The sequence below is a fragment of the Ambystoma mexicanum genome, chromosome 9, assembly GCF_040938575.1.
Source record: "Ambystoma mexicanum isolate Mex_15411 chromosome 9, UKY_AmexF1_1, whole genome shotgun sequence".
Lineage (NCBI taxonomy): Eukaryota > Metazoa > Chordata > Amphibia > Caudata > Ambystomatidae > Ambystoma > Ambystoma mexicanum.
Genome location: NC_090931.1, coordinates 294325793 through 294352053, shown reverse-complemented (window position 1 = coordinate 294352053; position 26261 = coordinate 294325793). Strand labels below are relative to the sequence as shown.

At 48.0% G+C, this 26261-nt stretch overlaps 1 protein-coding gene across 3 annotated transcripts in view; it reads right to left on the bottom strand.

Moving 5' to 3' along the window:
• Positions 1–26261, bottom strand: part of ACACA (acetyl-CoA carboxylase alpha) — a 1281346-nt gene that overhangs the window by 796355 nt on the left and 458730 nt on the right. For all 3 annotated transcript variants that reach the window (XM_069614682.1, XM_069614683.1, XM_069614684.1), the window contains one exon: positions 13095–13219. In XM_069614682.1, the coding sequence (XP_069470783.1) occupies positions 13095–13219 (125 nt within the window). The remainder of the gene's footprint in view (positions 1–13094; positions 13220–26261) is intronic.

The window sequence follows — 26261 nt, the reverse complement described above, 5'->3', positions numbered from 1 at the left end:
AATACGAGTCCGGCGGTAACCTTGCAGTTTTATCACCTCGGTTACCGCCGGACTCGTAATGAGGCCCAGTGTGTCTAAATCTAAAAGTATGTCTGTGTCCAAACCTATGCTTGCCCTCCCAACTAAGGGAAAACTATATTAAAGGGATGGTTCAACTGAAGAAGTGAATAATAAAGTTTGGAGCAGTAGCTATCTCCCTTTCCCAAGTCAGAATACAGTTCCAATAGTAGGATCTCGCAAAGCTCGTACACTCTAGGGTATAGTCTCTGGTTATAATCCACGCAAGGTTTACTGGCAAATGTTTAGTTAAAAAAAGGTTCATAAGAAGTTTAGGCGCCATTCCCCAAACTTCAGGTACCAGTTCATGAAATATGCAGTTATCAAACGTTCACAAGAAACTATCTTGTTGTATTCATTCAAGACCCAAGCTCAATAAAATTCTTGTTTACAAAACAAAGTTCACAGGTTCTTATCACCTTACACCTCTTTTGTTGGAGCCCCCTCCTGGTCGTGTCACAATTTTAGACCGCACAGTCCACCCATAACAGGTCACTCAACCAGTGGCTCTTTATCCTTGGCATAACGTTAGGGTTTAGGGCCTATCTTCATATATTAATAATTCCTGGACTAGACGCAGCATTGGACCGCACGGTCCACCCATCACAGGTCACACAACCAGTAACCCCAGCCTCTTCTTTCAGTTTGACAAGTTGCTTTTGTATAATCCCAGGAACTTCTCTGGCCCTGTTAATGATTGAAGTTCTTCAGCCTTTGTTGTTCTCGTTATTCCATTTCCAGTCCCCTCTCATCAGACCCACACTTTGCTAGGCTTCTCTGCCCATTTCTGACTTCCACAGCCATTCTTAAATTCTTTACCGGCTTTTGCTCCCACCTTGCTAGCTCCCCTCGGCAGCTTTTCACTCAGCGATTTCAGGAGATTCAGCCCTGTTACAATGTTACAGTACTTTCCATTACGGGCCAGTCGTTCTCCTTCAGTTTCACACTTCTACAATTTAGCAGCCTGCTGCACGTGACTACGTGGTCACAATGCATCTTCAGAGTATATGCGCACCGGGTTTCATTCAGCCTCTGAAGCTCACTGGCATTCGCATCTGGATCCCTGCCGTTTTCGTTCTTTCTTGTGAAAGGCAGGGCTGCTCCACCTGCCCCTCTGACAACCCTGGGCTGAAGTTCTCGGTGTTCGCCACAAGGATCGCCTACAGACATGGCTCCCTTCACTCCTTCCGTCCGGCTCCCTGGAGACAAAGCTCCCTCGCCACACTGCCGACTTTCCTGTGCAGACTTCCGATGACTCGCCCCTCCGTTCTCTCAGGGCCACCCTCAGACACAACACCACTTCCTGCTGCTCCTCTCGCTCTGCGCTCCCCGTTCTCTCTGCGTTGTCTGTGTCCATTTTATACTCCAAACAAAGGTTGATAGGCTGAAGGTGATGGGTGTTAGTTTTAAGTGCTGGTCTCGTTAGTGAGACATGTATTGCAAGTACTGGTTTGCCTCTGCCCGCATCTTCTTCTCAGTACTAGAATGGTTTCTTAAATAGGTAATCTTCCTCACTCGAAGATGCCTCTTCCTCTTTGCAGTACTTTGATGTTGTCAATGGGTAAGGTACTGTCGCAGTAGCCTACAAAAGGCAGGGGGGGTATGATTAATTGTCATCAGGACAGGGGGAATACCAGGTCTCGCCCTTTGGCATTCTCTCCCCAGTCCCCAGAGACCCTCCACCCAGGTGACCCTAACTCGCTTGTCCACCCCCAGGGTCGGGATCCAAAAGCAATGGACCTTCCCTGGTCACCTGAATAGAAGAGCCCTGGGGAAATAGGTGTGAGAATGCCATTGTGTTTCTCACAGTTCCCAGGAGAACGCAGACACTGCAAAGTCATGAGATCCTTTCGAGGCCGATGAGCTAGGCAACTGGAAGCAAGAGAAGAATTGGCTGAGAAATAGAATTAAATACTGTTAATTAAGCTCCAGCCACAGTGTGGTATGGTATTTTAGACTACACTTGTCAGCACAGTGTTAGAAGGGAGCTGGGACGTCAGAGCATTGGGGTTGCGGCTATGGGCAACGGGAAGGGGAGCCAATCAACAGAGAGGTTTTGATGTCCCTATGGTGCAACATTGTACAGTTTCCACGCTGATGTCCGCAGGGCACACCATTGGTCCGACCATGTGTGAATGTGTCACCCATTGCCATCTCAAGCTATTTATTTTATATCTGACAGTGCCAACCAATGGCAAATTAGTATTTTTCAACTGATCAGCACAATCACGTACTTGAGGGGCGGTGTGTGAAAGGTTGTGTCGTCACAAGGGGTTTTAATGTAACTGTGGTCAAAAATGGTATCATCCAATTAGGATCATTCAACATATATTTGAATATAGGGCACTGACATAGTTCCACCATTCAGCTTTTGTGACCTGCCTCAAAAATGTAACCCAAATGTTGTATGATAATTTGACAAGTTTTGTGTAAAAGGTCAGCGTTGACAGTTCACTTCATTCAGTTCAGTTGCACATGGCCGTCTGAATCGTGCTTCACAGCTGTTTAGGCCCAAAGAATTTGCATTACTTTTTGCTTGGTGTATGCTCCATTTTTGGATAACCTTTTTTCCATAGGATTACTTTTGATGGAGGTTTCCTGGTACAGGACAATGGCGGGACTCTGGAGTGCCGTAACTGAGACGCACAGTACAACCCAGCTAGTCGTAGAAGAATCAAAACTCGGGATTCAAGGTAACCAGTCCTTGGGATGAAGCAGAAGAAGGTCAGGTAGTCTGGGTCGTAGCTAGAAGTTCAGAAGGACAAAGTGTAGCGAGCGACAGGTTGAGGGCCAAAAAAAAGGTAGGTCGAGACACAGTTTGGTTCGGTACACAGAGAAGAAATCCAAGGCAGGTCGAGACACGGTCCGGGTCGGTACAAAGGGCAGGCAATCCAAGTCAGGCAAGGAAGGGTAAGGCACGAAAAACAGTAAGAAGGAGCAAACTAACTACGAGGACGTTGGACTCGCCATAAGAATGTCGATCGCAGCTCCTTCGGTCGGTATTCTTGATTGGTTGTATTTACAACACACATAGTGCAAGGGATGGGAGAGTTCCACTAAAGTGTGGACATCTGTTGCATTTTCATTGTAGCTACCACCTAGTGTCAGGGTTGGTTAATCTCCCTTGCACCCCACTACGTATCTCAAATACCTGAAAAACAACTAAGAACAGGTGTACTCCTAATCTTTGGATAAATAGGTCGGTATGCTTGAACCACTTTCTGTATCCGTAATGTCAAGGCGTGAAGTGTTGCCATGGAGACTTGGACTGTGTTGGTCAGAGGCCTGGTCGCGCTAGGAGTTCTGGGGCTTGTTGGAGGCGCCATGGCAGTTTCCAATCTCTTCTGTATGAGCCTTGGCAGACAGATGGAAGGCTGTGGCTGCTGTATGCCCCAACAGGTGGTGGATGAATGGAACAGCCTCTAGCAGATGTGGTGGATGCAGTCAACAGCCTCTACCTGATGGGGTGGATTCATGGAACAGCCTCTACCAAAGATGATGGATATGTGAAATAGGCTTCAGAAGAAGTGGTGGATGCATTAAACAGCCTCTAGCAAGAGTAACAGATGCATGGATAGCTCAGGGGTGACGTTTTGTCTTAGAAGCAAGACAAAGCAGAGCAACACAGGTTCGAATCCCGGTTCCGCGCTTAGAGACTGGTCTCTGGTATTAAGCGTGTTATAAAAGATTAATTAAATGGATCAGCAATTGCGCAGGTAAGACAATTATTACTAGTAGAAGTGCTCCAAGTATGGAACAGCCTCTCAGTGGAGTTGGTGAGTGCAAATAACCACCTCTACCAGAAGGCATGGAAGGATGAACCCATCTCTAGCAGAGGCTGCATTGCACTAACTCTAGGAAAAGCGCTGGGCCCATTGACTGCCTCTTGCAGAGGTTTTAAGCAAGGAACAGGACTCTAGCAAAGGTGGTGGGGGATGTAGGTAAAGCCTGAAGCAGATATGGTTGGTGCACTGAACTGTACCCATGAGATGGACGTTAAAGCATAAACGCAATCCAGCCAAGTTAATGATGCATGGTAAGGGCTCCCAGATATTTGAGTAGATTAATGAAGCAGGATATCAGTGTGGCAGAATCTAAAGATGTCCTAGGACAGACAGTGAATCCTGGGTGGTGGATTAAGAACTGAAACGTTCAAAGACCTAGCGGTATCTGAGTTGTCACAGAAGGCATTTAAATCTATGTCCTAAATGGGTCAGTGCTACTTTGATCTTCCATCGGTTCTATGTAATATTTAAAAATTGCAAGAATTGACCTGTTATGTAGCCCTCTAGTGCCCACTGTGAGAAACCTAAGGGTATTCTCACATGTAGATTCTGAGAATCCTCTATTCAGGTGGCATGGGGAGGGCCATCGCTCTTGGATCCCAACCCTGGGGGTGGACAACTGAGGGAGGATTACCTGGGTAGGGAAGCCTGGAGTTGTTCTCGTGGGAGTACCCCAGGTGAGGCGCGGTATTCCAACTGGATGGCAGGCGAGGAGGAGGAAGTCCCAGAAGCCTTTGTGCGGTATATAGGGATCAGGGTCCCTAATCCAAGAAGGAGGTGGAAGTGTTGCAGTAGAACAAAGACAGACAAGGAGGTGGGTCAGATAAGACAAACATATAGTTCTAACTTTAACACCTACTTGTCTCCCCCTGGCTTAGGCCAAAGAGAAAAGAAATCACCCCAGGCATATACAGACAGGGCTGGGGGACTACCCTCTTTCCTCCATTAATCACCTCATAAGGATTTAGCCCCTAAATATCAATTTCCAGCTTACCCTGTCTCCCCCCTACCCATTTCCAACAAATACTGAGACGAAGAGGAGGCAAATAAGAGCAGTAAAGATTACCCATAGAAACATGGGGAAAGTAAGGGAAACCTAATAAAGAAAGTACTGAAGTTGCCCCACTAATAGACTCAGGCATTTAATAATGCCCACTCACACCTGACTCCACTTGACCGTTTTATGAACTATAAAAGGTGTGGTTTTTCACAAGAAGGAGAGCTAGCTAGGGATGCTGTTAGGACCCGAGAAGCCAAGGAGCAGAGAGCAGCAGGAGTTAAAGCCTAGAGGAAAACGGTGTGCTGAGACGCTGGCCTGGTGTTTGTGAGGGGCTGCAGTGTGGCTAGGGAGCCGTGCCTGCAAGGGGCCGGAGGAAGAAGGCCTGTATCCTGCGAGTGGCATTTGGGAAAATGCTTTTTTCCTTGGGACGTGTGCCGGTCTCAAGGGTGTCTGATGGACAGGTGGTGAGACCCTGACCTCAACCCTGTGTATCGAGAGGAACCACTTGTCAACGCAACGCTGTCCAGTGAGTGAGAGAGACAAACTCAGGAGCGTGAGTTTGAATGAAGTGGAGCGGGAGAAAGACACCATTTTAAAACGTCACAGAGCAGAAGGAACACGTTACTTACCTGTAACTGTTGTTCTCCAGCATGGGTCTGGCATGGATTCACATGCTCATGAATATTCCCCGTCATCAGGCTGGGAATCCTCGGTAAAGAAAAATCAGTTTCGTTATTGATCTGTCTTTCTTAGTAGTAACCAATCACTGGTCTCTGGGTCCTACTGCCCCCAGCCAATGACTGCCCTCTCCCTAAGCCCCGCCCCTGGCAGCCATCCTCAGATTGGTAGCACGTGAAGTGGCAGTATGACCAAGTGAAGAGCCGCAGCGGGGAAGGAGGGAGGGTTTGCATGTGAATCCATGCCAGACCCATGCTGGAGAACAACAGTTACAGGTAAGTAACTTGTTCCTTCTCCAGCATGGGGTCTGGCATGGATTCACATGCTCATGAATATATGAATACATAGCAGTACACACATGCACGACCACGGGAAGTGGCAAGGCTCAACATTAAGCATTACATAAAACTCAACATTAAGCATCTCTTACCTCCTGAGAAGGCTCACTTTAAGCGAACAGGTTGCGCAGCACTGCCTGGACAACTCTGGACTCCTCCCTGGAATCCCGATCGATGCAGTAGAATCTCGTGAAGGTGTGCGTCGACCTCCACGTAGCAGCCCTGCAGATGTACAGCAGGGGCACACCAGACAAGAACGGCGTGGTAGCAGCGATCGCTTTGGTCGAATGGGCTCTCGGACTGCCGGGCAACAGTCGGTTTGCCAACCGATGACAGCGCATGATGCAGCCGGAGAGCCATCTGGAAATGGAAGCCTTCGAGAGAGCCTTCCCTTGGTTCACAGGTCCAAAGTTCACAAACAGCTGTGATGTCTTCCGAAAACTCTTCGTTCGGTCCACGTAGAACTTCAGTGCTCTAGCTACATCCAGCGAGTGCAAAGTCCTCTCGGCCGGCGACGAAGGCGACGGGAAAAAGACTGGTAACACCAAGGGCTCGTTGAGATGGAAGTCCGACGGCACCTTGGGCATGAAGGAGGGGTGCGTCCTCAGCACCACCCTCGTCTTGTGGAAAGTCAAGTATGGAGGCTTGCAGGAAAGGGCCTGAATCTCTCCTACGCGTCGTACAGAGGTGATGGCCACAAGGAACGCTGTCTTCCACGACAGGAACTTCAACGGAGCCGAATGCAAGGGCTCGAATGGCGGGCCCATGAGTCTGGTCAGCACCACGTTGCGCTCCCACGCCGGGGCTGGAGCCTTCACCGGCAGGAACGATCGGAACAGTCCTTTCATAAACTCCTTCACCAGGCGTTGAGACCACAGGGACGACCGTCCTGCAGTTCTGGTGTATCGGGAAATCGCTGCCAGATGTATCTTGATGGAAGCATGAGCTAGTCCAGCTTTGGCCAGCGACAGTAAGTACGGTAGCACTTGAGGGGCTTTAATCCATAGAGGGTTAATCCTCCGTGCACGGCACCAGACAGAGAACCTCTTCCACTTGTGTCTGTAGCACTTGAGAGTTGAGGACGCCCTGGCCTTTGCAAGAACCTCTCTGCAGTCAGCTGGGATATCGTACCCTCCAAACTCCAGTGCTGCAGGAGCCAGGCCTGCAAGTTCAGCGACTCTGGGTCGTGATGAAGAATGGCGCCTCCTTCTCTGGAGAGAAGATCTGCGTCCTTAGACAGTTTGACTGGTGGGGACGCTGACAAGTCCAGAAGGTCCGGGAACCATATCTGTCTCGGCCACGCCGGTGCAACGAGGATCATCCTGCACCGGGACCTCTTAAGTTGGTTGATGAGCCTGAGCAGCAACGGCAACGGAGGGAACGCATACAGGAACAGGCCGTCCCAGGGGAACGAGAAAGCATTGCCCATGCTCCTTGGCTGGGGGAACCTGCTGGCGAACCTCTGGCACTTGGAGTTCGTCATAGTCGCGAACAGGTCGATTTGGGGTTTGCTCCATCACCGGAAGAGTTGATCCACTTGATCTTGGCGTAGTTCCCACTCGTGGCACGAGCGCAGCTCCCTGCTGAGTGAGTCAGCGATGGTGTTTTTTATCCCTGCTAGATGAAAAGGTACCAGAAACATCCCCTGGGCAACGGCCCAGTGCCACAGATCCTGGGTTTCCTTGGACAGGGCTGGGGATCTGGTTCCTCCCTGCCTCCGGAATTAGAACATCGTGGTGGTGTTGTAGGTGAAGATCCTCACCACCTTGCCCTTGAGGGATGGGAGGAATGACTTGAGGGCCCAGAACACTGCTCGGAGCTCCAGTATATTGATGTGGAGCGGCCTCTCCTCCGGGAGCCACAGGCCTCTCGCGTGAAGCTCTCCGGTGTGCGCTCCCCACCCCTCCAGGGAGGCATCCGTCGTCACCGTCACCTGGTATGCTGGGGTCTGAAAGTCCATGCCCGCTGCGAGATGCGCGCGGGTGCCCCACCATCAAATTGCTTGGCAGAATACTTCGTTGAGCGAGATCTTGTCCTCGAAACTGCCCGTTGCTTGCATCCAACGGGCGTCGAGGAACTCCTGCAGAGGACGCATCCGAAGCCTGCACAGGCGCACCAGATAGATGCAAGAGGACATCATCCCGAGAAGGGACTTGATGGACCTCACCCTGGCCAGGTCCGTGGCCAGCAGACGCTGTACCTTGCCCAGGATTGCCTGCGTTCTTTCTTCCTGCGACGAGGCCAACTGCGCTACTGTATCGTGCTTGGCTCCCAGAAACAGCGTGACCTGCGACGGAACCAGGTGGGATTTGGGGAAGTTGATAGAGAATCCCAGGTCCGTGAGCAGCCGGACGGTCTTTGCTGTGTGTTTGACGGCGAGTTCCCTTGTCCCTGCTGGGTAGACGTGGATCCCCTGCAGGCGCAGCCGCGCTGCCACTGGTGCTAGGCACTTGGTGAACACCCTGGGCGCCGACTTCAATCCGAATGTGAGGGCCTTGAACTGGTAGTGCCGCCCTTGGACTACGAACCTGAGAAACGTTCGGTGTCCTTTTAGGATGGGGATGTGAAAGTACGCATCCTCCAAATCCAACGACGATAGGAAGTCGCCTTCCTCCAGCTGGTCCAGCACGTGCTGGAGGGTGACCATCCGGAACTTCTGTGCCTTGATGTATTTGTTTAGCCGACGCAAGTCCAGGATGGGACGCCAACCTCATGTCTTCTTTCTGACGAGGAAGTATCTAGAGTATATTACGGAGCCCCGGAGCCTCTTTGGGACAAGCTCAATGGCTTCTTTCTTGAGCATCGCCCTTACCTCTAACAGCAGTTGAGGGACGTGGTTTTCCTTCCTGGGCACGGGAGGAATTTGGGGGCACTTCTTTAGAAATTCTAGAGTGTGCCCGTGGGCCAGGGCATCCAGCACCTAACGGTCGTGGAGATGGACTCCCACACGCTGACGAACTTCATCAGCTGGCCTCCCACCGGGGTGCTTAGGTGGGGGCCCGACGCAACAGCCGGTTCAGTCTTGCTTGGAAGCAGCCTTGCCTCCTTGGCCTCCATGGCGACGACGGCGAGATCCACCTGACTTGCCTCGTCCCCTGTAGGCTTCTTGCGACGAGGAGCGGGCCGCCTGACGGTAGGTCGAGTAGCCGCCACTGAATCCTTTGGAGGCACCTTGCTTGCCTCCGGAGTTCCGAAAGGGCGGCCACCGTTGCTGCAGAACTCCCAAGGCCCGAGCCGTCTCCGTGTCGGTCTTCATGGCCTGCAGTGACTCATCCACTGTCTTTCCGAACAGATTGTTCCCATCGAAGGGCATGTCCAAAACCTTGGCTTGCACGTCCTGCCGGAAATCCGTCGCCTTGAGCCACCCCCACCGTTGAAGGCAAACGGTGGGGAGTCCAACAGGGGGGGAGATCTTGTACCACAACTCCCTGTCGTAGCGGGCCACAATCGCTAGGGCATTGGCCGCCTTAATCGTCGTCGCCGCCGACGAGATGATTCGTCGTCCCATGGCATCTAGTTTCTTTCCCTCGCCGTCCGGTAGGGAAGTTGAAGTTTTCTTCTTGGCCGCTGCCGAGACGACCGAATCCGGGGTCGGTTGTGCCCTAAGGCACAAAGGGGCGCCGTCGGGGACCCGGTACTTCTTCTCGTACCGGTCCCTTTTGGCAGGCGTCGTGGACGGGTTATTCAGGAGGGCAAGACCCTCGTCCCATATGTCATCCAGCAACGGCACCGCGAGGACCATGTTCCTCTTGGCCTCGCACCGTTGGTAGAGGAATCCTTTGTTCTTCTTTTCTTCGGGGCAGAGCTGAAAAAGCTCAGATGCCCTGCCAATCATGGCGTGGAAGGAGCCAATTTCGTCGGGAGGAGACGCCCGAGGAATCGGAGACGGGAGGTCAGTCCCATCGTCGCCGCCGTCATCCGTCCCCGTCGTGGCCGTGTCTATTCCCGTGTTATCCCTCGGGGCCGGGGAGGGCGACAAAGGCTGAGAAGGCTGTGAAGGCTGAAGGGGAGCCGGATGAATTCTCCTCCTCTTGTTTGGAGGGCTTCCCGACTGACCCGGTTCAGCTGGATCGTCCGTCGGGGGTAGGGGCAGTCTCGTCGTTATCTGCGTGCATAAGGCTTGGATTGCCGTCAAAATGGCCGCCAAGTTGTCTTGTGGCTCGGGTTGTGACGGGAGCGACGGTTGTTCCTCCTCCACGGGAACCTCGTCGTCGCCACCCTCGCTCTCGTCGTCCCCCTCGTCGGGATCCCTCCCGTGGGACCGGGCCTCTTCCAAATTCTCAGTCAGTTCCTCCTGGGAGGTTGTGTCCGTGTCCATCACGGATACCGCCCCCCCCCTCTTTTTCCACCGGGGTCTTCTCGACGGGCTTAAAAGAGGATTCCCTCCACAGAGGCAGGGAAACTCTGGGCCCCGAGGTCGCCTCCACTGGGATAGCCTCCACAGGCTTCGCCAGTGCCGCAGTAACTCCCTCAATCGAGGCCTTGGCCGGGATCATGGCCTTCACCACCTTGGGCGCGCTTGAGGTCTTCACCTTAGGGGGAGGGTCACCGCCTCGCTACCCTTCGGCCTGATCCTTCGAGATCGACCGGGGCCTCTCCAGAAGCTTAGCAGGGTTCTCAGATTTTCTCTTCCCCGAGCCAGAGCGTTGGCTCACAGTTGATGGCATTGGTGATGGTGCGCCCTGCCTGGCAGCCGAGGAGCCCGACCGTTCGGCACTCCCGGTGCCCGTGGACTCCCGGTGCTTTGCCTTCTGTTGGGCCCCCGTCGCCAGGGCGCCCTCACGCGACTTAGAAGACCACTCGGACTTCTTCTTCTTCTCACCTGCCTTCCAGCCAGTTGGAGAGATGGGTCCGACGATCCCTCATAGTCCGATCCGACATGTTCATGCAAAACGCACAGTCCTTCTCCACGTGCGTTTTGTCCTCGTGGAGGCAGTAAAGGCATTTCGAATGCTCGTCCTCCTTGAACACATTTTGTAGGTTGCATCCAGGGCAGATCCTGAACAGTTTGCCGGGAGTCTAGCTTACCTTCTCCTGGGCCATGTTCTTCTCGTCCGCGAGGTAGGCCTCAGAAACTTCTGGAATCCTCCAAGAAGCGTAACTCGTCAAAAACTTCACCCTTGAGGGGCGTAGATAAATCCGAAACGGGTCCCCGTTGATCAGAAGTAGAAATGGTGGAGCTTGAGGCTCGATTGAACCAAAAAATTAGATAAATCTCTGTGAAAAAGCGCTAAACGCAGTAAAAGCTCGAAAGCTATAGCACGAGGACCCCCAACACTTGAACGTGCGGTAAAAATCTGAGTATGGCAGCCAGGGGCGGGGCTTAGGGAGAGGGCAGTCATTGGCTGGGGGCAGTATAACCCAGAGACCAGTGATTGGTTACTACTAAGAAAGACAGATCAGAAACGAAACTGATACTGATTTTTTCTTTACCGAGGATTCCCAGCCTGACGACGGGGAATATTCATGAGCATGTGAATCCATGCCAGACCCCATGCTGGAGAAAGGTTTATAAGTGTACGAAGGACAGAAAGTGTGAGAAATAAGCACAAGAGACATAGAAAGAAGGAAATGTGCTAGTGGCGCAAAAGAAAAGTAAAAGTAAAGAAAAGGCATTTGAAGAGAGCAAAGACTGCAGAGCGTGCACGATAAAAAGAAGACCGTGTGTCAAGCGTGCGGGAGGCACAAGTAAGAAAAAGACAGGTGCAAGGGTGCACGTAAAAGAAAGAGCAAAGAATAAAAAGAGATGTGTTACAGATCAGAGTGATCACGGCTAGGAAGGAGCAAAGAACCAGGCGGTTGAACTTAGGTTTGAAACCAAAAAGGGACCCAGCTTGGGGAAGGGAACCCTGAAAGGCCTAACAAAGAAAACAAAGTACATCCTGGCAAAACTGAATTTGTGTTGGAAACTGAAAGGGGCCTGCACTTGGGGAAGGGACCTCTAAGAGGCCTAACCAAGTTGGAGACGTATTGTTTTGTAGTGTTGAAAGGATTGAAGCTTGGGGAAGGGACCCCTGAGAAGCTTCAAAAGGAAATGTGTTATATTTCTTTTGTGGTGTTTGGAACTTGAGCAAGTTGAAGCTTGGGGAAGGGAACCCCAAGGAACCCAAAGACACAGAAGGTATTTGAGACTACTGAAAGGGCTCTTTGGAGAAGGTCTTAGAACAGCCCTCTTTGATTGAACTCATTTTCGTGACATTGACCAAGCTACACCTAGTGAAAAGACCACCTGAAACCAACCTCGGTTTCCTATTTTCTGTTAAACCACAATTTCTCCTTTTTAAAGACTTCCTAACAGAACACATTTTTGTAAAGAGTGAGGGCAATCATATGTTTAGACACAGAGAGATCATTATTTTGCACTAGAAGACATCAACAGCCTTTAGAAACGTCTGTTAAGGGAACCATCCCTTTAGAGTTAGGGTCAGTTAAGCATTACACCAACCCAGGAACCTTAGTAAATAAAGGTTTTAAAACAAACACCTTTGAGTCTGTGTCTTTCTTGATACCATGTCTGTCGCACACCACACAATGTCAGTATTTTTAATTCCAACCCCTCCCTGACACCTTGATGCTTGCTTCCTTCACTATCTCAAGATGAGCCTTCCCTCCATCTGGCCAACTCCCAATTATTTCCAGGCAGGCCACCTCCCTTGCCCTTCATTTATCCTCACCCCACAATGCCTACACCCGCTATCTTAATCCCATGCCTCAAATATTTCCATGTTGGCCAATCCCCTCCTCCTACTACACTTGCCTCTGCCCCCATTGTTTTTAATGTGTCACCAACTATTGCTTTCCTATTTCAGATTTCAAGAGTGTCCTTTAATTTGGCTAGCCTATAATGCCTGCCTGTAATTGTTCAGGACATCACACAATTCAACTATCTCATATCTTTCTGCCAACATTGCTACCAAGTGTTTTAGACCCTACTTTATCCCATCTTCTCACCACAAAAGTTTCCAAGCCTGCACCCTATCCACCTACACTAAACCTCCAAAATCTCCAAGGGAGCACCCTTCCAACTACCCCATCTCCTATAGCCCCTCCCCCATGAGTCAAAGTGCACCATCCACCTCTAAGCCCCAAACATCTCAAAGCAGGGCAACAACCTGTTGCCACCTCCCTTGACATTTCTAAGATTGCCCCCTTCCCGCTTTCGCAATCTCCACCAAAGTGTTCAAGTCTGCCACCCACATGTATCCACTCCCAAATGTCTCCAAGAACTCCACTTACAATGAGCATCGTCACAAGCAAGTTCTTCTTGGTGACTTGAGCGTGGGAGAAGATGTAGTTCAGGACCACCGTTAATTCGCTTTTATTTTCTTCCCGCAGTGAGAAAACACACTTTTCATAATGCCCTGCAGTGAAGAAACAAGACAACTATAATCATTAGCTGCCAAATAGTCTAACTCTGACAGGAGAAGATGCAAAGACAGACATGCAAACACTGTACCAATCACACCTACAGGGTGTGCAAGGATGGGAGACACCCTGCTTTTACAAGTTCAGAGATTTTGAAGTCCGAAGTCCCCTCCCAGAGGTCAAAGTATCTGGAGACTGCTGGCTTTTTTAATTCCGACACGGGAAGTAAGATGTTGGCCCCAGTCATAGGACAGATAGCAAGTACCCTGGTGACACATCAGCTCCATCTCTTCCAACAGTTACATCACATTGTATACATTGTTTTACAATTTCAACTAAAACTATGCTGTCAGCAGGAGGTAGCTCAACGCAGTTTTGGTGCATGACTGTAAAATGATGGCTATGCTGCTGATTTTGCATAAGTAACAGGTGGCCGCTGTGTCCTCTTGGCAAGCACCAGCAGAACATGGAAAAGTTTGAAATTGGAATTTGTGCAGTAGGAGCTGTAAGTAGCTCCTGGATGTCAAGATTTGCCTCTAATCGGGAGCTACTCATTGGGACTTCTGAGCTATTAAAATCTCATGAATGAGTTCTTAGGACGGTGAATGTTTAACAGATAACTTAATAAGAAATTGGTGCACAAGAAAAGTAAAAGAAATTGCAGAGATTGGAGAAAAGGAAATCTATTTTTGTATAGTGATTTAACATTGAGAGAAGCACACGAATAGCCACTCTGAAGTGCCTGGGATTTGTTTTTCTTTCCCAAGCTGTGGCATGCACAAAAACATTCACACACTGTAAACCCCTCTTGCCATTACTATGTTGCTCCATAATTTGTTCTATTTCTGACCTGTTAGTTATTCTGTCTTGCTGCTAGCTCTCTCTTAGTCATTAGCTACCTTTTCCGGTCCATCAGTAACTCTGCCACTACATTTGCGTGCTACTGTATCAATCTGTTGCTGTTGCTTTATTGCCACAACATTTTAATCTGTTGCCATCTATTTCCTGTGATGCCACCTTGCTCATTCTTCTCTTTTTTACTCAGCTGCTCCTGCAGAACGAGAGGCTACTACATAGCGGGCCACAGATAATATGAGATGCAAACTGTAACCAATCGGTTCCATGTGTTAAAATCGCAGCAAAAATGGCTGTGAACACAAAATATTGCGGCAAAAAGGCTGTGGTTCTGCCACCGCAATCCATGTAAAGAATGCGAGGGACACCCCCACAACCCCTGGAACCATTATACCATTTAAAGGGAGCAGGGCACACCCCCGCTCCCCTTAAATGGTGTAATGGGGTATACCTTTAAACAGTCAAACCACAGCATTTTTGCTGCAATTTTTGGTTCGGGCGAAATTTTTGACGCAATTTTATCACTGAATACCAACCAATCATGCTTTAAATGTTTTCCAGAGATTACCCAATACACCTTTTGTACAAATTCTCAGACACATAGTGCATGTCAGATATGTATAGTTGTAGGGCTTTAGTCACCAGGAGCCAAAAGTAGCTCCTGGTAGCGTCAAGCTAACCAGGCTCCAATAGGCTATATTCAGGAGCTAAATAGCTTCCAATAATTTTTAACCCTACATGGCATAGACTGTTCAGCAGCATAACTGTAAACCTAAAATGGTGCTCTCAAAATGCACAGGAAGGTTAAAAGAGCTTGGCAGGGAAGGCGCCAGGGTTTAATTTAAGGGCCCCAAACCAACAGAACTGAAGGGCTCACTGGGGAAATGACTTGCCAGCATTCGCAACCTGCACACTAAAAAGGGGCCTATTTAGGCAGACTATGTGTGTGTTTTTCTACAGTTAGGATGCACGAAACAGGCTTGCATTGGGGGAAGCCATTTTCAAATTCTGCCCAGGATTGTCCTTGGCTGAAAAGAACTTGCATATTGCATTTTCTATACATCAGCCTTGATTGTTTGACATAGGCTGTGTTTTACTAATCAGGGTTCACTTTGCTTTTGCATCAATGGATTTCTTCCTTGTTGTCGCACAGAATTGTTTTTTTTTGTTTTTTTTAAGATGATAGAGTGAAGTGACCAGACCACTGACCTGTCCTCTCAGAGGGTCCTGAAATGCAGCTGGTTTTCATGAACTTTAAACAGAGGGTTTCAATGTAAGCAGAATTGAGCACTTTGAAACGAAAAGGTCAGGGATCTGCTTGCCTTCAATCCTTTCCCTTTATAGTGTGGGGTGGCGAAACTGTGTAGATCCTTAGTCTGTTGAACACAAAATATTAATTTAATTGCCCTTGGCAGGACCCCACAGGATGATTTTTGTTAAAATTCGAAATGAGCAAAGCTCATTTGGAGTGTGCGCTGAAAACTATAGACTAATGTAATTGGGTAATACTATTTTTCCTGTTAACCCCAGCTTTGGTTTTTAGGAAGAGGGATGTCGCTGTCACTAAACAAAAACTCCAAAAGTCCTTATACTGCCAACTTCCCCAAAACAGGGGCTGAACATCCAAAATTCTTAAATAATCCTAATTTTTCTGTCCGACTTCCCCAACACAGACAAAACCAGCACTCTCAAAAAGGGGCCCATTTAGGCAGACTATATGTGTGTCTTTCTGCAGTGGAAATCCAGAGAAAACTAAAACAAAAATGTAATCTGCGTGCAGATTAGAAAAGCACATCACGCTGCTGGCTAAGAAATAAATGCTGCATTTTTCACTGAAACTGTCGCCCATCAAAAGGTGGTACACTGACAATTCAGACCCGCTTTCCAGCAGAAACACTAACAGCAGATAATTAAAAGTGTATTTTATTAATGACTGAAAGAAACAGCCCTGTACTTTCAGCTGTCATCTTTAAAAACAAAAACAATGCTGTGTGACAACAAGGAAGAAATCTATTGATAAAGTGAACCCTGATCAGTAAAACACACCCTATGTCAAGGTTGATGTTAGAAAATGAAAAATGCGAGTTCTTTTCAGCCAAGGACAATCCTGGGCAGAATTTGAAAATGGCTTCCCCCAATGCAAGCTTGGTTTGTGAATCCCCACTATTTACAACTGCAATAAAATGGGGCCTGCCTAAAGGGTGTTGAAAAGCAGGTTTCCCCAAGACCTTCTGTCTCTGAAAGCAGTTCTGAGCAGGCCAAATTTCCTAGCCGTGCGTGACTGGAAAGTGGGAGGGGGGATCTCTGTGTTGCCAATGCCTACCAAGTTTATAGGACCTGCAGCCATCAACTTCAAACAACAAAGAGGCTAATAAAAACACAGTCCAGGAAGCTTTGGTCATATGCTGGCCAGGAATGGCAAATGGCCTGGAGGAAGGAAAGCTCATATTTGCACATAGGAAGATTACACCTTAGTTTAAATGGACTATCACAATTGTTGCATTTTCTTAGAAATCACAAGTTGCACTGCCTACATGTATGGTTTTTATTTTTAGAGAATTTCAAGGCGATTTCTTGAAATCAAATGTGCCCACCTGCAATTTAGGGAAATGGAATGGCAAGCTAAAATGTATTTCTGGCTGCTCTGGACATGTCCCAAATTTGAGAATTGGCATGCTCGTGGAGGGTAAAATTAGGAATGTGGTGAGTAAATTGCATGTTCCTAACTATTGCTTTTTGTAAAAACAGCAGTAAATTGCCAACGCCTGAGAAATATGGTGCAGCCTAGCTGAATCGGAAAATATATACATTATGGCAGTAACTAGTAAATCACAAAGTTTTGCCACAGAACTCGTTTTTGCAAAAAGGTTCACATGAAAAAGAAAGGGAATTTTAAATGAGAGTTGCCAAATGTCTGTTCCAGACTCCTAAAGCAAGCCTTAGGGAGAGGCTGTCCAATCCTGTTTTAAGAACTATATTGAGATCTTGATGGTGTCATCACTGGAATATAAAGTGGATTCACTATGAGAGAAAGGAGAGCTGCTAAAAATTACCATCTGACAGCTGCAAGGAACACCAAAAGGAGATTTTGGTGAAATTAAATCTGGGTGGAGTTGTCTATTGCTGGGAAGGCCTAAAGGCTGACTGGGTCCTATGGCGAAGAGCTGGGGATCAACCTTGAGAGTGGAGTGACCTGACCACTGCCCTGTCCTCCCAGAGGGTCCTAAAATGCAGCTGGCTTTCCTGAACTTTAAACAGAGGTTTTCAATGTAAGCAGAATTGAGCCATTTGAACCCAAAGGGTCAGGAATCTGCTTGCCTTCAATCCTTTCCCTTTATAGTGGGGGTGGTGAGACTGTATAGATCTTTAGTCTATTTAACAAAAAAATATTAATTTAATTCCCCTTGGCAGGACCCCACAGGATAATTTTTGTTAAAATTCGAAATTAGCAAAGCTCATTTGCAGTGTGCGCTGAAAACTATAAACTGTAATGTAATTGGGTAATACTATTTTCCTGTCAATCCCAACTTTTTTTTTTAGGAAGAGGGGTGTTGTTGTCCCTAGACAAAAACTAAAAAAAGTCCGTATACTGGCAACTTCCCAACACAGGCCTGTAAGTGGAGGGGGGAGGGGGGAGTTTCTGAACATCCCAGATTCTTAAATCATTCCAATTGTTTCTGTCCAGCCTCCCCAACACATACCAAAGTGTGGGAGGAGTCTGAAAAACCAACTTCCAAATCACTGTTTATTTTAAACCAAACCACTAGCCTTTTAAGCGCACAGGAAAATCAAAATTGCACAGCACTGCATATGTACATTGATTTGGTTCATTGACCAGTGTTGATTATTTCTGGAAGTGAAATTGGGATAAAGTAAAGTATTGTGATTTTAGGTTTTCCCAACCAACTTGTGTGATTTATTTGTGTAACAAGAAGTTTAATTGTGAGCCACGAAGAAGGTTGCATGTGTTGTTTTAGTGTGATCCCCATTATCTACCATACAAATAAATACAAATATATTTCCTGTAAACCGGCCTGGTTCTTGGCTCATTGGTAGCTCAGGGGGGGGGACCCAAGCGGTATGAGATGGATCAGAGATCGGGCTTCATTTTGATGTAATTGCATTAAGGGGGAGGGAAAGTCATCTTTGTTTTGTTAAAGTGGCGAGAGAATGGGACTCCTGAGTTCCGGGGAGGCGTATAGGGAAAAAATTAAGATTAAGAATTCATTTTGATATTACAAGTGGGAATTAAGCTGGAACAGGGTGCTTTTTGCAACTGTGCAAAGGAAATTCTACAAAAATTGTAAAAAGGACATTTTTAAAAATGAATGCAATTGAATTAGATGATGGCAGGAGACATTACCTTACTAAGCTGTTGAGTCGTGGTGAGTGGGAAGAGCCGGATGAAGGGAACTGGCAGGCTAAAATGATGCAAGATGTTACATCAGAAGGATTTGACTTTTGGTGTGAACGTGGGATATGGCACACAGCAATAGTAGCATTTTATATACCCCGAAATGCTCAAGAAGTGAGCGAAATGGCTCGGCTCACAGATTATCTATACTTCCACTGGCAATTAGTGGAAGAGCGGGTGCAGAAGGGTGAGGCTTGTGCGCTGAGACAGGCTGAGATTCTAAAAGAGGCGCAGAAAGAACTTAAATAGTTAGAAGATCAAGCACAGCACAGCCATATTTTTGAGTTAAAACAAGAAAGTCTCATGGAACGGTGGGGAGTCATAATGTCGAAAAATAAATGTCGACAGACAAAAATGTCGACAAAATAATGTCGAAAAAAAATGTCGACTTTCGTTTTTTTTAATTATATATTTATTTTAGGGGTTCGGGAGTAAAAAAAAAGGGAAAAATAAAAAAAAAATAAAAAAAGAGGGGCTGGGGGGGGAACCCCCCCATTTCGAAAAAAAAATGCATTGAAAAAAAAAGTCGACATTTTTTTTTCGACATTTTTTTTTCGACTTTTTGACTGTCGACATTTTTGTTGTCGACATTATGACTATAAACCTCATGGAACAACAAAACAATGAGTTAAAAACCCAGCAGCAACAGAATGCAGAGCATGAAACACAGTTATCTGCACCGCAACATGCACATAAAGAGTGCGTGCAATATTTTAGCACAATGCAACGTAAGCTAAATGATCGGAATAGTTATAATAGAAGGCTGTTACATGACCTTATGGCCTTGCAATTACAAATAAAGGAGTTAAAAAAGGAAAACAGGTCATTCTAAAAATTACTTTGATCAGATGTATCAGAAGATGCATACTTTAAAACAGAAAATTCAACTTGTGAAGGAAAAAGGCCTCTTGAACCAGGAGGCTAGTGTCCTTGCACAGGAGGTGCATCAGTTGAAAATGGATACAGAAAAGAGTCAGTCAGGTTCCCAGGAACTGACTGGAAATAGGCAAGAAAATATAGAACTCGTGGGGCGTGTGAGGCAAGCGGAAGCTACCCTCTTACGGGCCGCGCAGTGTACAGAAACGCACAAGAGAAAGTGATTGGTATTTTGAAATTAAATCGCTTTGAATGTGTGTGCACAATGCAGTCTGCACAAAATGAAAATAAGTCAAGTCTGAATGAAATCCGGGAATTGGAAGATCGATCAATGGCCCAAAGTAAAGTGCGCAAGGCCAATCAGGCCCTGGTCTCAGAGTTAAAAAGCCAGCTCTCTGAACACCATCAAGAAATAAGGATAGAGAGAAGCAGGTGTGAGAGTTTGACAAATGAAATTGAAAATTCCAAACGGGCATTGAGGCATCCTGGCCAATCAGGGTATGGAAAAGAGCCCTCTGATCCAGGGTTGATGCCCTCCCCATCAGGAACCTCATGCCAGTTAACCACAACTTCCTATGGGCTGACTGCGAGTGACCTCATGATTTCCACCTACAAAGTCCAAGGAAACATGAAGCACCTAGAATTACCCAGGCCTAGTCAAACTGATCCAGAAGGCCAGTTCTTACTCGAGACTGGGGAGTGCTCACCTCTATCACACAGACGGGAAGGTGGCCGGAACGCTGTGTCCTGGGAAGTTAAGAATAATCCAGTCAGTACTTCAGACCATGAAAACTCCCTTAATGAGAAAATTAGGGAGTTGGACTTTTAGAAAATGAGACTGCAGAGAGACCAAATAGCCTGCTTCGCTGGAGAAGAACCTTCAAAGCTTCAGCGCAGGAGGGGCATATTAAAAACCTCCTTACATTCAAGGTAATGGGTGCATTTCCCAAGACTCTCTGGAAGGAGGGACACTACACAGTTGGCTCAGTCTGAGCAAGAGACTCAGTATTATCCAGTGCCAAAAGGGGACTACAGGGGGAAATGACCGTGGGAATTCAAAGCGGCACAGGCAAGAGGCATCCAGACTCTGTGGTTCTTGGAGGTATTGCTAGTCTCAGAGATAGGGAGCGCCTAGAAGATAGGGAATGGAGTACCAATAACACCTCTGACTTAGAAGGTGAATGGACTTGGGTGCAGAGAAAAAGGAAGACAGGGAAACAAAAAGGGTATTGTCAAAGACCCAATTAGACAGATCGAGGCCATTAGGCCATAAAAAGCTTCATGGCCCCATACCACAAAAATGTGAAGTCTTCATTGTGGGAACCTCTATAATTGTATAAACAAATGATATCCTCATTTGAAATGAAAAATGACAAAAATGGTATGGTGTTTGTGAAATGGACGTTCTCTCCTGAGTATTCCAGTTTCTTTTCGGGACTGGAGGACCAGAATCATAAATTTGCAATGTGGGGAGGATCAGGCGCCTAAAGTGTTTGTGCAGAAGTTAAAGCAGGCATTTGTTCAGACTTCCCGCAATTGTACACAAATAGAACGGAGTTCATAACTACGTATTTCCATACGATCCCCATGTACATAATGAGTCGGTTCAAGATTTTCAGAAGCACAGTACCCTGGATTGGGTGATTGAACCGGCCGGTCCAGAAGCCCACTGAAAGTAAAAACACCCCCAAACCATCTAACACCCCTGCTGCTGTGAAGGTGGCGCAGGTAGAAACTACCCCTCTGTTGGATCGGGAGACGGGTGGGCCTAAAAATACTCCTTCTGCCAACAAGCAGAGTGACAAGCAACACACAGACCCAGCCCAATCGAAGGGTAGTTAGGCAGAAACTCAGACCAATGGCCCTTCTGACGTTGCCACCTATGTAAGCCCTAGGTACAAGGGTACCAAACCAATCCTGGGGTATGTATACACACCCTCACCCAAAGGGAGGGGAATCAATCAGGTAAGCAATGCTCCGAAAAACCTCCCTCGGAAGAGAAGTATCACTCCCCCCTCTCAATCTGAACTTTTTCCCCAGATCTCCCCGAAACCAGAAATTTCACAATAAGCCTCCTCTCTCAATAGATCCCTGAGAAGTAAGATTCAGGATAGAAAGTTATGGGGGAAATTTCTAGTACCCAAGGCAATGTGGGAGAAGGAACAGTTACCCTTTTTTGGGAGCAGCAGAGGTATGACTCGAGACCTCCCTACAACCCGGAAAAGGTCTCACAACTGGAGCGACAGGTCCAGCAACTGACCGATAAACTGGGGCGCATGCCGAGTGCTCAGTCCAACCCTCAACCTAACCCTGCTTTTCAGAATGCCCCAATACCCAAAGCTGATGCCCCGGGAGAGAAATCACAGGAGGAAACATCCAACAAATCACAGGTTTCTGAGGAGGGGGTCCGGGTGGAGCAGAGATGCCAAGCCCCAGAGGAAGCTTCCTTTCTCATCCAGACATAACCCCTAAAAAAACTTCTTAGCCTGAAAGTGACTCTTCTACCCCTGCAAAATGTTAGAACCCAAAAAGCAAAGGGTAAGTAGGAGAGGCCAAAAAAGAACCCACATTATGGAGGAGCTGAAGAATATCCCCTTTGAAAGAGAAGAGTCCCTCGAGGATTCCGGGAAGCAGGCCTGCTCTTTCAGAAATGTGGGGCTCCTTGCCAAAGAAAAATGAGTCCCAAAAGACCCTGAGTGGCAAAGGGTAAGTATGGAGACTGATCCAGATCAAGAAACTATTCAAACCCAAAAATGTGAGCCAGAAAAGGTAGAACGGAGGTGTCCCCAAACACGTTCTGAGAACTGCCTCCAAGTAAAGGGGGAAAGCAAAGAATCGGAGGAGAAAGAAGATTCCCCAAATCCCAGTCCCACCACATCACAGCAGGGCATGTTATCCCACCACGGCCGCAGCTACAATGGGAGATGCGCCCACCATTGAGTCAGGCAAGCTGACAGAAGTACCAGCCTGGGACTTCTGTCAGTCACTAACTTCCTCTGGTGACCCCTTGTGCCAGTGGTCACCAGAGGCAGTTACTGTCCTTTTGTTTCCCCTCTCCAGCTCACCGAGGTGTCTTTAACCCTCGGCAAACTTGGGGACTGCGTGACATATTCCAAGGTTTATAAAAGATTGCTTGAAAAGAACATATTTCAATCGATCTTTTATAAAGCTTTGCTGATGGACAAAGACACCTCTGGCTTTGTCCGTCGTCAAAGCTATATAAAAGATGGATTGAATTGTGAACTTTTCAAGCCATCTTTAATAAACATAGAAATAAGCTACATATGTCTATGTTTAAAAAAGAAGGCTTGAAAAGTGAACAAGCCATAGTAAGGTATGCACACAAATATATAAATGCTATATATTTGTGTGAGTACCTTACTATGGTTTGCATACTTTTCAAGCCATCTTTTATAAACCTAGAACTATGCAACATATTTTCTATATTTATAAAAGATGGCTTGCAAAGTACACAAATCATAGTAAGGTATGCATACAAATATATAAATGCTTTCATACATTTATAGATTTGTTTGCGTACCTTACTATGGTTTGTGTACTTTTCAGGCCACGCCCATCATGCAAGCCACGCCCCCAAATGAGGCCCCCCTCAATTTCTTACCCGACTTAAAGGGTTCCATGTAATAATGTCCCCTCAGAAATATCGCCATGCAAAACGATCGCCATTTTTTGTGGAGACATTATTACATGGAACATGCGGGGGACACCCCCGCAACCCCCAAAACATTTTTTCTTTTTCATGGGAAGCGGGGGACACCCCCGCTACCCCTGTCCCTATATATATGGTCACCTATATAATGTTGCCACAACCTTTTCCCGGCGACATTATATACGGCGACCATATGTATAGGGATATTATTGCCTGATACCACTTAAAGCCCTTCCCTTCTCCATTCTTGAAAATCACCCTTCGCCCCAATTTTAAGTGGCCATCGACACTGGAAGGGAACAGCCTAAAATGTTACACCAGTCTAAAATCAGAAGAAACCGGAGTCCCGTGGGACCAGCTAATGAAGAAGCTGCTCAAAGTCTGACAGGTAGACAGAAGCCAATATAAATATCTTATCTGGCCTTTTATTGGTCCTTTCTATCATTAGATGTAAGGGAAGGTTTTTCGTAAGCATTAATGAGTTGCGACCCTTAGGTTTGCCCAGACGATGCAGCTGTTGATTTTTCTGAGTCGGCATTGAAACGGGCATGGCTGGTATAAGGGTGCGTCGTTCTGGATTTCAGCACCATGGAAAGGGCACATGCAGTCAGGCCTACAACCTTCAGCCCTACGCTAGCACCATGGAGAGGGCACATGCAGCCAAGTCTACACACTTCAATCCTATGCTAGCTCCATGCAGAGGGAACATGCAGCCAGGTCGACACACTTCAATCCTACACTAGTTCCATGCAGAGGGAACATGCAGCCAGGCCAGCACACTTCAAGCCTACGCTAGCACCATGCAGAGGGCACATGCAGCCAGGTCTACACACTTCAGCCCTATGCTAGCACCATGGAGAGGGCACATGCAGCCAAGTCTACACACTTCAATCCTACGCTAGCTCCTTGCAGAGGGAACATGCAGCCAGGTCTACCCACTTCAATCCTACACTAGCACCATGCAGAGGGAACATGCAGCCAGGCCAGCACACTTCAACCCTACGCTAGCACCATGCAGAGGGCACATGCAGCCAGGTCTACACACTTCAGCCCTATGCTAGCACCATGGAGAGGGCACATGCAGCCAAGTCTACACACTTCAATCCTAAGCTAGCTCCTTGCAGAGGGAACATGCAGCCAGGTCTACACACTTCAATCCTACACTAGCTCCATGCAGAGGGAACATGCAGCCAGGCCAGCACACTTCAACCCTACGCTAGCACCATGGAGAGGGCACATGCAGCCAGGTCTACACACTTCAATCCTACACTAGCTCCATGCAGAGGGAACATGCAGCCAGGCCAGCACACTTCAACCCTACGCTAGCACCATGGAGAGGGCACATGCAGCCAGGTCTACACACTTCAATCCTACACTAGCTCCATGCAGAGGGAACATGCAGCCAGGCCAGCACACTTCAACCCTACGCTAGCTCCATGCAGAGGGAACGTGCAGCCAGGCCAGCACACTTCGACCCTACGCTAGCACCATGGAGAGGGCACATGCAGCCAGGTCTACACACTTCAATCCTACACTAGCTCCATGCAGAGGGAACATGCAGCCAGGCCAGCACACTTCAACCCTACGCTAGCACCATGGAGAGGGCACATGCAGCCAGGTCTACACACTTCAATCCTACACTAGCTCCATGCAGAGGGAACATGCAGCCAGGCCAGCACACTTCAACCCTACGCTAGCTCCATGCAGAGGGAACATGCAGCCAGGCCAGCACACTTCAACCCTACGCTAGCACCATGGAGAGGGCACATGCAGCCAGGTCTACACACTTCAATCCTACGCTAGCTCCATGCAGAGGGAACATGCAGCCAGGCCAGCACACTTCAATGCACAAACAGAAGGGCACCTGCGTCAGCACCATGTAGAGGGCACATGGAGCCAGACCTACAGCCTTCAATGAAAGGGGCAGTGCACAAATAGGCAGGCATCTATGTCCACACTGTGGAGAGGGCACGTGACGGCTTTAGACTCAGACCTCCAAAGAAAGGAGCTAAAGGGGAGAGAAGGGAAGAGGGGGGAAAAGAGTGAGGGACAGGTATGGAGAAAGGGGGGGGGCTGTTTCAGCACCCCGGGGTGGGTGCACACACACAACCACCTTTAAACCGTACTTGAGGAGCAGAGCAAAAGCAGCAAACACGTATGTCAGTAGTGCCGAGAGGGCCCACGTACAGCTAGGTATACAACGTCCAGTGAGAGGGACACGTTACAAGTTGATACCCTTATGTCAGTAACAAGGAGGAGAGAGCACAAACAACCAGATGTACAACCTCCAATGCGTGTGGCACAGAACAAACAGAGGTACCACGTCAGTACCGCAAAGAGGGAGGCCGCATACAATCAGATATACAGCCACCGATGATGGGCATAGAACACCCATGGAGGCACCGCTGCCAGTACCAGGGAGAGAGCACATACAATCAGATATACAACCTCCAATGAGAGTGGCACGGTACAAAACAGCCAGGCACCTAAACGAGGACACGTAGAGCTACATAAACAACTTTAAATGAGAGGGCAAGGTCATACGCACATAGACACATATGCCAGTACTATTGAGGGGGCAAACCTAGCCAGCTGCATTGACCTCTAATTAGAGCGGCAGAGCAAAGAAGAAAGGCAACTGTCGGCAGCACCCCGTTTGGGAAGCCACTGACCGGATGGCGTCACACTGCGCCCCACCCGGAACAAAACATACATGGCAGCCTGGACATTCATAAACAGGGTTATTGTGTTGGCGGGAGTCGGAATAAAGGTGCCCCAACCCTTATGCTCTGGAATCTTCTCTAGTCAGGTGACCACTGACCTATAAAGGGAAGGAATCGGGAGTGCGCGTGGGGTGCCGGCTAGGCGCAAGATGCTTGACTTGCAACACAAGCAAATCACCTCTGTTTGCCATCAATCGAAACTGATGTGTGGGCATTGTTTCTCTGATCTATCCCAATCAAATGACCCCATTAGCCAATCAAAGAATCAGGGTGCGTACATTATCAATAAGTCCCGAAATTCGAACTTGTCAACATCCAGAAGGCAGATAAAAGCTTTGAAGCAGCCAAAAGAAGCAAGACACAGCATACGGCACACCCTTTTCATATCCACCAATGTGTGCATTTTCACTTTTGGGGTGGGCTAGGGCCTTCCCCTCTCAGCAGAGTTGGAGGCGAGTGAAGCACGGACGGGGCCTGCGGAAGAGTTGTATAAGGAGAGG